This window comes from Pseudorca crassidens, chromosome 5 (genome assembly GCF_039906515.1).
Source record: "Pseudorca crassidens isolate mPseCra1 chromosome 5, mPseCra1.hap1, whole genome shotgun sequence".
NCBI classification, from domain to species: Eukaryota; Metazoa; Chordata; class Mammalia; order Artiodactyla; family Delphinidae; genus Pseudorca; species Pseudorca crassidens.
Window position 1 is genome coordinate 134206343 of NC_090300.1, and position 12294 is coordinate 134218636.

At 37.0% G+C, this 12294-nt stretch overlaps 1 protein-coding gene across 7 annotated transcripts in view; it reads right to left on the reverse strand.

The window, feature by feature from the left end:
* Nucleotides 1–1660: 1660 nt before the first annotated feature.
* Nucleotides 1661–12294, reverse strand: part of GRIK1 (glutamate ionotropic receptor kainate type subunit 1) — a 418460-nt gene continuing 407826 nt past the window's right edge. For 5 of the 7 annotated variants that reach the window (XM_067739309.1, XM_067739308.1, XM_067739303.1 and 2 more), the window contains 2 exons: nt 2527–2613; nt 1661–2115 (listed from right to left, as the gene is read on the reverse strand). In XM_067739309.1, coding sequence (XP_067595410.1) covers nt 1960–2115; nt 2527–2613 — 243 coding nt within the window. In that variant the 3' untranslated portion in view covers nt 1661–1959. The remainder of the gene's footprint in view (nt 2116–2526; nt 2614–12294) is intronic. The other 2 variants (XM_067739306.1, XM_067739304.1) reach the window with 1 other exon arrangement.

Consider the following 12294-nt stretch of genomic DNA (forward strand, 5'->3'; position numbering starts at 1 on the left):
TTGAATAAAAATTCAGTTACTGATAAGTGAAGAGGAATATGGTTAACGGGCTTTAAAATACCTAGAAGCCAGATTGACACACACACTTTACATATTAGAAGTTGATATACTTTTTTTTCCCCACAAATTACTATAACTGTATGTGAAAGGATACAGCACTGTAATATTTTCTGAAATGAGAGAAAATATTGTACTGTTAAATTAGAAAATGTAAAATAGAATTCCTTTGGTATAATTTTTAATGAACTAAATAAACTGCATATTTGCCCTGTCATATTTTCATATCATTCTAGTTCATTTTCAGCTAGTTGGATTCATCATATTTCTATTTGTAATTTTTAAATATAAGCATCTTAATGCAGTTTTATGAGCTACATTGTCTTCTATTTGTTGTTAATAAAACTCGAATTGATCCGAAATCTGAGTGTTGATTACAATCACTGAAAAATATCTGTCCAGTATATGTTATTGCTATTTTAAAGGTCTTTTTTTTTTTTTTTCCTTTTTAGGTCTGGAACTATTTTTGCACTTAAACTCTAGAGAGACTAGATTAAAAGTTTCTTTTAGTTGTAAAATAATCCTACAGAAACCAATGGGATTTAATTATATGAAATATTGATCCAATGCCTGCTCCTTTCCCATTGTTTTTTCCCAATACCTCAGCTCCCCAGCTAAGCATCCCTTCCTCCACACCCACTCCTCCACACCCAAATCCTGGTGTTTTCCTTGAACCCCCTCTTCTTTCCCTCATGACCACTTTCTGAATCTCTGGCTGTGTGACTTGTGCCTCTAAGTTACCTCTGTCATGTAACGGTCTCTCTGGTACTCCACTGGGCCAGGCTATAATATCCTTCCTCTGGGTTACTGAGCAAGGGAACCTCTCTCTTCTCCTCCTCTCAGTCTTCTTTCTCTCAGTTCTTTATTCTCAGCCAGAGTGGTTGTTACTGCTTAGCCCCATTGCACCTCCATGCATTTTAGCTACCAAACTCCTTTTTCCTCCATCATTCTGGCCCTATTTCTCTCTTATTGCAGTGCCTTAGAATAACTACTTCCTCAACTGGAATGCTTGCCTTCTCCATCTGATGTCTCTCTCTGCACTAGATTAACTCACCCTCCTTCAGATCTTAGCTGTACCTTCCTCCAGGAAGACTTCCTTGTCCCATCCCAGGTTCAATACTACTGCATGTTCCCGCAGCTTCTGACCTCCATTGAGGAAGTGCTTAATCCTCCTTTGGGTAATAGAATTTTTTTTTTCATTTTATTATAATATATGCAAGGGCAGGGACCACATCCCTCTTCCTTACTGTGGTATCCCCAGAACCTAGAATGGTGCCTCAAATGTGGTGGACACTTTTATTTTTTTGAATGAATTTTCCCTCTTTAGTATCCTTTTATATTCACAGATGTTCCAAGTACAAATTAAACTATTTATAAAATTAGATTTTAAAACACAAAAATGAATGGTTTCATTTTACTATAATCACTAGGTATTTGGTATAAACTAAAAGAATTTTTTGAACTCAGTCAGAAATTGTTCTATCAGGCTGAAAATGTAAGAGGATTCATCAAAATAGCAAAGTAGACAGCTGATGACACTTGGAAACCAAACATTGTGAATAAGAGCAAGTAATGGGGAACAAACCAACACTCAAAATTATTCTGGAAAAAAAACCCTGTTGTTTTATTATTATTTAGAAAGAACACACAGCAATTTATTGGGATGAAAGAGAAAAGGTGAAATAAGTGAACATACAAATTAATTTCAAAAGAATCCGTGCTGCTTCCCAAGTAATCTCGGTCTATGTGAGCTTTTGTATTTCTTATATCTGTATGCATAATCGAGTTATGTATATAGATATATGGAAACACATAGCACAGGTGTCAGAAATCCTTTCTCCAAAAACCTGTAGCGAGCATGTGTTTTTCTTCCTGCAAGCTTCCTACAGGTGTTTTCCTGGCTCAAGCCACACTCTCTTTTCTCTGAGTTCGTCTTTGATGACAAGTGAGGATACTTGTGAAGGAAGATTTCCCCTTAGTTCTTGACTTTTTCTTTAGCTTTTTCTGATTTTTGAGTGAGATTCCCAGTTCTTCCATGATGGCATTGAAAGAGAGACACTAGAGAACATGAAATAATAGAGCATCAGTTTAACCCACTATCTCCGTGGTTCGTTGATCTGTCTCTTGCCTAGGTTTTTATGATTATGAAATATTGGTCTACGACAACTGTGCCACAGGTAAATCCCCAGCCGGTTCCCACACCACCTCCTCCACCCACTGCCCCCCACCCCCACCTTTTCTACTTGTGGAAACTGATTCGACAAGTGAGCTGGGCAAACTTTGGGGTTTTATTCACAAATGAAGTAGCATAAAACTACCCAGGTAGGCTCTCAAAATAGACAACTTACCTTTGTGGAGACACCAAAATAGAGTTAAATTAAGTCATTTCCCCCAGTGAGATGATCCAAACATTGATAGGATTATCAAGGCATACGGACACTTCAGTAATGCTATAGAAAATGAACAAACCTTCTCTACACCAAGGCTTTGTTTTTTTCTCCCATGAAACCTTACTTTGTTCCTAAAATAAAATCTAATTCTTGATGACTTTCCTTTCTGATAAAAAAAAAGAAAAAAAAAACAATTTTAAATTGTATATTTTCTCCAAAAAAACAGAGAGATCTGGCAGCAGCAATGATGCAGCTGTGGTTGAAATGAAAATAATATGGTACTGAACTGCACAGCAAAGATGATGGCATAATACAAAACAAAAATGGAATTATGATTATAAAATGTTATGCATATGCAGATGGCATATATATGCATACATATCTATTACAATTACACTATGTCTGTTCACATGCACAATATATAAATGGTGTAATAAGACATAATTTGCTGTCATTTCTTCCAGCCAAGATAAGATCTTTGAGTGACAAATTTCTGCTTGTATAGAGATTTCTACAAAGTAGTGTTGTTTTTGATGAGATTGCTCCTAAAACTTTCTGTAAAAACCCAAAGGCTTTGGTAAAGTTTATGGAAGTGCAAGCATTATTCCTTTACCATTAACTCACAAAATAGACATAGTTGAAAGCCAAATAATAACATGTCACCAGGTGATTTCTTTAGGATGTGAGTGCCTGATAGGAAGAAATTGGTGCCCCATGTGTGCAGAGTATGGAATGTCTTCTGTGGTCCTTGGGTATCAATGTGCAACATTCTTTTTTGAAAATTTACACTCCGTTTTGTTCTATAAAAGAGCTGATGTATTTGATATAAGTAGTAGTTTTAATTTATCTACTTGATTTGAAAACCAGACTTACAAATTTAGATTCTAGGTATAAATTATCCACTTACCAGACATACACCTCTAAAAAAAACCTAGCTGTTTGCATATGAGTTCTTGTCTCTTTTGCACCTAAGTGTTTATAGGATTTGAATTTAATTTCCACTTTCCTATGGTATGAAAAAATGAAAATTCAGGTCACACATGTTAATTTTCTTTCAAATGATAAGTTGTAGCTTCAGTGAATTGAGAGGGTGTCAGACCATGCAAAGGAAAATTCAGAAATGTTTTCCATGAATTATACTTCAAAAAATGCTACAGCAAGTATGTCACGAATGAGATATAATTTTTGTAACATTATGTGATGTGAAATTTGTGTTGCTGCTAAGATGGAATGGATATTTTATAGTGTCACTGTGGTAGACAGTGTTGTATTGGGGTTTTGCAAACTTTGTTCAGAAATTTATCTGAATGGAAGAAAATGTTTTTGCACAGGACATTTCTGGTTTCAGAAAATTCATTAAAGTGGAAGGAGAGGAGAGAGGGAAGGAAGGAGTGTCAAGGATTTTACATACGCTGTTAACACATGAACTTCACAACAGCCTTATAAAGTAAGAGTTATTATGCCCATTATATAGATGGGGAAATTTACTATTAGAGATTTAGGTAACTTGCCTAAGAAATATGGCTCATAAGATAAAGAGCTTGCATTTGAACTCAGCCTGTCTGACTCCCCAGACTTAATTGCTTTCACTTGAAATCTGCTACACCATCATTAATTCTTTTTATTAAATTATTATAAAGTGCTTTCTGTGGATTCTTTCCCCATAAAATATGTTAAGAAATTATAATCTTTTTGTTTTATTTGAACTTTCAAATGTTTGATTTTAGACTCTTCACTTTGTTTTGCACTGAAATGACAAAAATGGGTCTCTAGATGTGACTCATGTGGAAGACACAACCAGTTTTACAACACAACTTGAAATCCTTCCTTAACCTCTTTTGGGTAAAGGGGCAGTCATAGATCTTATCTTGACAATATGTATCGTTTTTTTCTTTAAAAACAAAATCCTCCTCCAAATTTTTTATTGCCTTAAAATACAACAAACTTCTTCATCTTTTCTTTCTTTCTTTTTTTTTTTTTGATTAATCCTGGGTATTTATTACTTGCTGCCTGTGTGAGAGTGAATATAAATGTAGTTTTATCAGTGGTCTGGTTTCTCTGTCTTTGGTCACAAACTGTGATTTCTTTTTGATTCTTGCTTTGTCTCCAACTGTCAAAAAGAAAATGGCAAGATATGGGGGCTGACCTTTCTGCTTCCAAGTTTTTGCTGTAGTCACAAAGAAAGATGACCTTTAAGGCCCCTACAAGCCATGAACTTGAGCAAGTAACACACTCTCATATCCACAGGAAATGAAACTGTGAAGGTCATCTTTCAGCACAGAGTGGCATGGGAAGGGCTCATATTCATTAATCAATTTGCCTATTATAATCTAAGAACTAAAACTACATATAACATATAAAGATTGAGCTTCTGAACTAGGATCAAAATTATAGTTGCTTTCCACAATTTTCACTTCTGGACTTGGTTTTCATGAACCCCTTCATGTTCATACAGCCACAGAAAAGCTATATTTAAAGCATGAAGGTTTAAATTTCTAAACTCCTTCATTAGAGAATATCAAGCATAATGATGTCGACCTAGCTGCTTTGCTCTAGAGGCAGGGAAACTAGGGGTAGGATACTGCAGCAGTATCCTCCAGTGCTTTGCAAACTCTAAAGTCCCCTGGTAGCTTGGATCCTAGGTCCTCCCATTTTTCTCTGGTGGATGGAATTCATATTTTTAGTGGATCTACATATATAACCATGAATTATAGTTATGAGTTGGCTCCTGGTGTCAGAATGCTGGAGTTGAAGTTTCAACTATGCTGCTTAGTAGCTGTGTTACACTGAACAAGGTGTTTATTTTCTCTTTGACTCAAGTTTTCTTATCTGTAAAATGGAAACAATAGTAGAGTCCTTTTCGTAGAGCTATTATGAGAATCATCAAGTTGACATACATAAAACACTTAGCATAATACCTGGCACATAGTAAGTACTCTCTTTCTTTAAAATAAAATGTTATACATCACTAGAAATATTTTAAGTCTACAGCACTCGCTGATCTATCATCTATCTATCTATCTATCATCTATTTATCTGTCGTTATCTATTTTTTTTTAGTGAAGTGGAAAAACAGTGACAATTTGATGCTTCTTTAATTTTAACCTTTGCATGCCCTTCTCTGCACCAATTCCTTTGAAGTTTTTATACCAGTGTTTTAGTTCAAGTAGGCACTATACATGTTTAAAGCATAGAATTTTCAGTGTCTATTATTATTTGTTTTACACAGCCCATAACATGTTTTGGTGTTTATGTAATAATAGGCTTTATGACAGCTTGTATCTTGCGCATGATAGGTGGTCATCTATAAGAAGAGAATGGAAACTAACTGCAGTTCCTTGCCATTTAAAAGTATTATCATCTTTGTGCATAAGGACCCATTTACAGTGAATCCCCATGATGATAAGTTTGATAGGAAAATTCACTTATAAATGAATTTACAATAGTAAACAATGTGACTGCCAGTTTTGCTGTTCCTGGCACTATCCAAAGATAAAGTGAGGTGTGTGTGTGTGTGTGTGTGTGTGTCTGTGTGTGTGTGTGTGACTTCTCTCATAGAAGAAAGGAAACTGAGAAATAGAAGTTAGTCTGTTAGAGACTGTGGCTGAAACTTCCACTAACACTGTAGCTCTCTTGGCTTTAAAAGGAGAAGGACCTGCTTCTTTATTCTGCAGAATGTCATCCCTCTTCTCCACTTCTTCAGTGCCTGTGGTGTGTCCCTCACGAGGCCCCCTTTCTTTCCTTTCTCCTGCCTTGTTTTACATCCCTCTTTGGCTTGTTTCTCTTTATAATTGCTGACTGCATGACATCTCCTTTGGATTAACCCCAAATATTTGATTTCTTGGTACTAGAGTGAACCTGAACATAAATTATTCTCCTCTCCTGACACCTTCATCCTTTTATTGCAAATACTGCCCTGGAAATGTTGGGCGGAGCTAATCAAGTTGTTCTTGTTTTAAAATAAGCTGCCTTAGGGAAAAAAAAGTCTAGGGTGGAGAATGTTTTTTTTATGTTGTAGGAAAAGTTGTGTGCTAGAATTTGATTGTAGTTTACAATATTGAAAGAACCGAGGCTAAGCTTTCATACTGGTTGCAAACTTGGCATCAAGATGTGAGTATCAGATTGATTCTCGTTGTATATTTAACATTTATGCATTCAGAGCTTTCATTCACTGGTAAATTTAGGAGAACTACTTTGAATATGTAATTTTAAGGGTTTTGCTGACAAATTATTTTTTAGAAGGTCTGGCTTAGCCAAGAATATAATACAGATTTTACAGTTTTCTCCCTTTAATTTATTAGACTCCCTATTCAAAGACATTTGAAGTGATCTGTGACATTGTCTAGTAAATTTTCACCTTATGCTTAGAAGAAAAGAAGGATATAGATAACATTAATGTCATTTTATAGGTATAAAAATCTTTCATTTTATGTATAGATCTGCTTTAACTTAAAGGCAGGCTGTGATTTAAAGTCTTTGTAAAGACCATTCTCAGTAAAATATAGAATATCAGTAAATACAGAGGGGTTAGGTTGCTGAGAAATAATGCGATTATTACTACTATTACTATTATTTCCTTGGTTTTGTCAAATTATTGCCGTAGCTGTGCGGAGACAGTGTCTCAATGAAGAATCCTACTCGTATGTTTGCTACCTGAAGGCTTTGGACAGTCTGGTCACCTATCTGCACAAGTGTTTTACTTCTTCACAGGATAATTGATAATCTAAGAACAGAGATCAGACTTTAATCATCTTGCATTAATTACAGGAAGGAATAAGGAAGGGGAGTCTTGGAGTAACTATACAGGCACCATCTTTGTGTGCAGTTCTCCTGTTCCAGAACTCAGAATTTAGGCATCATTTACTCTGGTTTTACCAACTTTCTGGGTTTATTCAGAATCCCTGGTCATCTTTCATGTAACCATCCTTAGGATTTTTAAAAAATGGATCTGAGAGAGAGAGAGTTAGTCACCATATTAGCTTTCAGAATAGTGGTTATGATGAATTGTACCCAGTAGCTAATGAGGAAGCTGATTCTCATCTCCTAAGTCTGTGCTAAAAATCTCAGGTGGAGGAAATTTCAACACTGAACAAAAATGTCAAAGTGTGTTTCCCACGCTTATCCTCACCTGTGACCCAGACCCAATGGTCTTCCTTTCACAGACCATTTCCCTGCTGATGCTTTAAACTGGCTCTTCATTGGTAACCACTCCCTACAGCCCTGTCTTGCCTTCCTTTGGCTATAGCACATAGACATCCCTAACTGATTTTTCCTGGCTCCTTTTAACGCCGTGTTTTCACCATCTTTATGTCCTTTCACCTCTTTTCTTCCCTATTTCATTTTTGTTCCCACACCAAAGGCTTGATGCTGACATTTTAGCTCTCTCAGATTCTATATTTAAGCTTCTAATTCTTTGCATGAAGGCATGCCCTAGAATTCTTTGTTTTCCTATCTGAGGTCTTTAAACCAAAAAATATATCTATGGGGGGCACAAGTTTACTTGATGGGGCCAGATACACAAGGATCATCTTTCTTGGGTTCATTTTTATTTAAAGATTTTATTTAGAAAATTTTTCTTCCATTAAATTAAATGTAACTATAATGTTGAATGTTATTCTCTCTCTCTCTCTTTCTCTCTCTCTCTCTCTCTCTCTCTCTCTCTCTATATATATATATATATACATTTTTTTAAAGAATTCTTACATTTTTCACTTGGGGTGGCTGTCCAGCGCTATACCCCCAAGCTCTTAGGGTATAGGAAAATTTATTCTCTTCTAACATTAGTGATAATTTCATAGAAAACTTTGAAATGTGAAGTTAACACTAAGGCAGAACATTTTGATATTGATCTATGTACTTTTTCCAATTCTTCTGAATCTCAACTCTTTTTTCTATTTTTACAGTTGCAACAGGAGCTTTTATATGCATTGCCCACAGGGTAGGATGACACAGAGAAAAAAAAAAGAGGTAAATTTGCAGCTTTGAGTTTTTAAATAAACCTGTATAGACCTATGGAAGCTATTGCCATCTTTGAAGCAATTAATTACAACAGCCAGGTGTTTGAAAGAAGAAGAAAGATAGTGCTTTGAATTGTAAATTTGCCTTAGAGCCTTCAGGATCCAGCATATAGGACTGGGCATAGTGGTGAAGATAGGACTGTTCAGTGTCTGCTTTCAAGGAGAAATGTCCAACCAGGTGATGACACATCCTAGACGCTGAGGAATACCTGAGAAGGGCTCCCTCACTTGCCACTTCTGGGGTTAATCTTCCCTCACTTGCCACTTCTGGGGTTAAACTCCCAAGAGGTGGGACAAGGAAAATAGCCCGGGAGGTGAGGGGACCTAAGAACACAGGGAACTTGTGTCCACTCTCTGTTCTAGACTCTCAGAGGAAGCAGTCACTTGAGTGGAGAACTGTCCTCTGTCTCCCATGGCCTCTGAATTGTCTCAAGAGCAGCTGCCCCAGAAAGGGCACAGAAATGGCAGACGGGTATCCCATTCAAGCCTGATGGCCAAAGAACAGACAGTTGTTTCTGCAGTGAGGATAAACTTCAGGTGGGCTCACATACCCAAGGGGAAGCAACTCTCTTTGCCTAAAAGTGGCAGAAATGTTGGTCTGCATGCCAAACCAAAGTGCCCACAGTGTCTTCTCCTCTCTGGAGTCATAGCCAGAGGCCAATGTAACTTTCTTCTCCAGGCCTCTAGCTTTTCTTTGTCTTCCTTACACCTCCAAAGCCTGCATCAGCCCCTCTTGAAGTTAGGAGCCTGCATGCTTCCTTTGGATTTGGTCTCATATGAACGTGACCAGACTCTGTTCTGATAGCCTGAGTTAGTACCATGGGGACTGGCGTTCCCTCACTTCACAGAGGAGAGGGCCTGGTCCTTCTGGCAACTCAGAGGCTGAGTTAGGGCCATAAAAATAAAATTCCAATAAATTCTTTGCATGCCTTGTTTCATGCAGAGAATGGCTCTGCCTTAGAGGTAAATTGACTCTGATGTAGGTTTTCAGATCCCCATAGTACCTGTGGACATAGCACAGGGAGTCCTTGGGGTACCAGCTTATACCCACGTGTAGTGGATACACTTTTTTCTCAAGCTACAAACCCAGGTATACAGAAAACAAAAAAACTATGCGATGCCGTTAAAAAAATAACAGAATTCACCGTAGCTTATCGGTCCCCATCTGCTAGTGGATCTTGTCAACTCAAGGTAACTCACTTTTGGTTTAAAACTAAGTTGTCATTTGGTTAATGGCTCAGTTAATACATGCCTCTTATCATCTCTCTTCTCCTTTTTTCTTTTCCAGGGGTGTCTGGGCTTAGGAGAGGTCGATAGAGGGTCTTGGCATTGGTGATAGTGGGAGCAGCTTGTCCATGGCCACCCTCTATCCTTTTGATTCCCCCTGGGGTGTGACATCCTGCCAGGCCATGGATGCTGCTATCTCTGCTGCATCCTCTGAGATGCCTGTGGTCTCACCATGGTCTCCATGTCAGGTCTACACTTTGAATCTTTTCCCTTCCAGCCTCAAGTCTTCCAATCCACTGGTTCTCTCAGCCCTTCCACAAAGCTCTTTGTTGGGAAAGGCCATGAATTTTTAGATACTTTCCCTGGAATGCTCTGGAGTTAAGCAAGACTCTATGAAGCTGTTCAAAGGATCACTGCCTAGACATTGATATTCTACCATTCAGGAGACAGTTGGATGTATGATATCTCTACAAGTCTTGCCATCTCCTGGGTTACAAACTGTGAACACAACAATGGCACTTTCTGTTCAGGATCCACCCTGAAATTTTCTGAGGTTTCCATTTTCCTGTCCCTCTAAGTTAGGACTTGGCTCAGGGATGGTCATTAGGCCTTCTCAGGGATTCAGCTAGCATTTAAGCTTAATGATTTCCCTTTAATATTTTCTTTCTTTCCTAGTGGTCAAAAATGGGTCAGGGATTGGAAAAAGAGGTAGGAGAACATTATTATGTATATTTCCTCAACCTTGACTCTCTGGGTTTTAGCTTTTGCTAATTAGAGATAAACTTTTTGAATGAAAACAACTAACTTATTTAACGAAGCACTTAGCTGTTGAGATTGAAAGCCATGGTTTTTAAGATTTTTGTCTGTGCTACAAGTTTGTAAAATCCACTTAAAATTGAAAAGCTAGGAGTTTGAGTCATCTCTAGCTTGGAAGCAATGCATATAAAAATCTTGATGCTTGATGGTGGAGGAAGGTAGGGGTAAAATCAATGGAGAATAAAAGCACATCATCCTTTTCCTTTGTTTCCCTTTGTCTCTCTTTAGCAGAATTATTTAAGTTCCACTTACAGAATAGTTTCCAGAGCACTCCAGCCCCATTGATCTCCTTCGTTCTGGAATTGTGATTAATTGGTTTCATAGCTTCGACTAGCTCCTAAGTTTATCCCCCCACTTTTTTATACCTAGTCTATAGGCTCACCAAAGTCAAAAATTATTCTACTTCAGAAATCTTCACTGTGTTTGTAATGATTTGGTTATGATTTATTGGATGGGAGCCCTCTCAGTCTTTGATGCCATGATAGCTGTTTTTCTCTATATCCAGAGCCAGGCATTCTATCCTAAGTATTGGCAGGGCAAGGTAATTCTGTTTATTACCATAAGAAATTAATGTGTTCAACATAACCACACAATCTTAATAAATATATATATATAATATAATATATACAAATATGTTAATGTATATACATATATGCTTAAGTGTTTGTGTGTGTGTGTGTGTGTGTGTGTGTGTATATATATATATATATATATATATATATATATATAAAAATACACATAAATTCTCCAAGTTTTTTTTTCATGGCTTCTACATTTTAACTTTCTTCCCACTTTCTACTAGAATTAAAAAATACCGTGGTTGGAAAAGAATTTTAACTGCAACCCCCTCTTTCCACAGATGACAGAACTGAGGATGAGGGAAGTACAATGACTTGCCTAAAGACACATAGCCATTCGGCAGCAGTACAGAGACTTGGATTCTTGGCTTGTGATTCCCAAGTCACCTTTCCATTGGGCCACAAACGTCTTTCAGAGTTTGGTTTACATGGTGGTGCCAACTTGAACATTTGAAAAGTTATTTCTAAATGGATGTTAATTGCTTTCTGGGCTCTCTGTTAATTAATGAATGTTTGGGTTTCCAGGCAAAGAAAAGCCTCTTTGCACAATTACAGAAATAACCTGATTAGAGAGACTTTTCCAAATCATTTGCTAAATAAGTTAATCAGACTACAGAAGAAATAAAGCCAAGGACACTTGGATATTTGATAATGTGCCAAGTGACCGTGAGGAAAGATAAATACTAAATGAGAGCAGGCTATCTATAGACAGTAGTTTTTTAGTTCTTATGGTTGGTAAAGTCTAAGTGATCAAGAGAACATTCGTTTTTGAAGTTGGAAAATTGGAATATTTTAATATTTTAAGTCAGAACCCTCCAGTTGAAAAAAGACAAAAAATTCTGGGTAAGCTAAATTAAAAATTTTAATCACTAAGGAGAACTACAGTAACTTCTTTACATCACTCTGGTTTTACTCATTATTTTTGTGTGTATTTGGATGTATACATTGTAATGTGGAAAATCATTGCTGTGCAGTACGGCCAATTAGCCATGTTTGGGCTGACAACTATTAAGCTTAGATTCTGCAGGGTGCTGAAACCACATAAAACATTTGTAATGTTGGTTTTCTATCACAAGAATGCCTTTCTCTTTGCAAAGAAAATTTCTTTGAAAATTTAAAGGAGAATCCCATTTTCCATGATACCAGTCTCTGTGGAAAGGATTTTGAAAGCAAAAATGATTTTAATATGCTTGTGCATCTGGACATAAA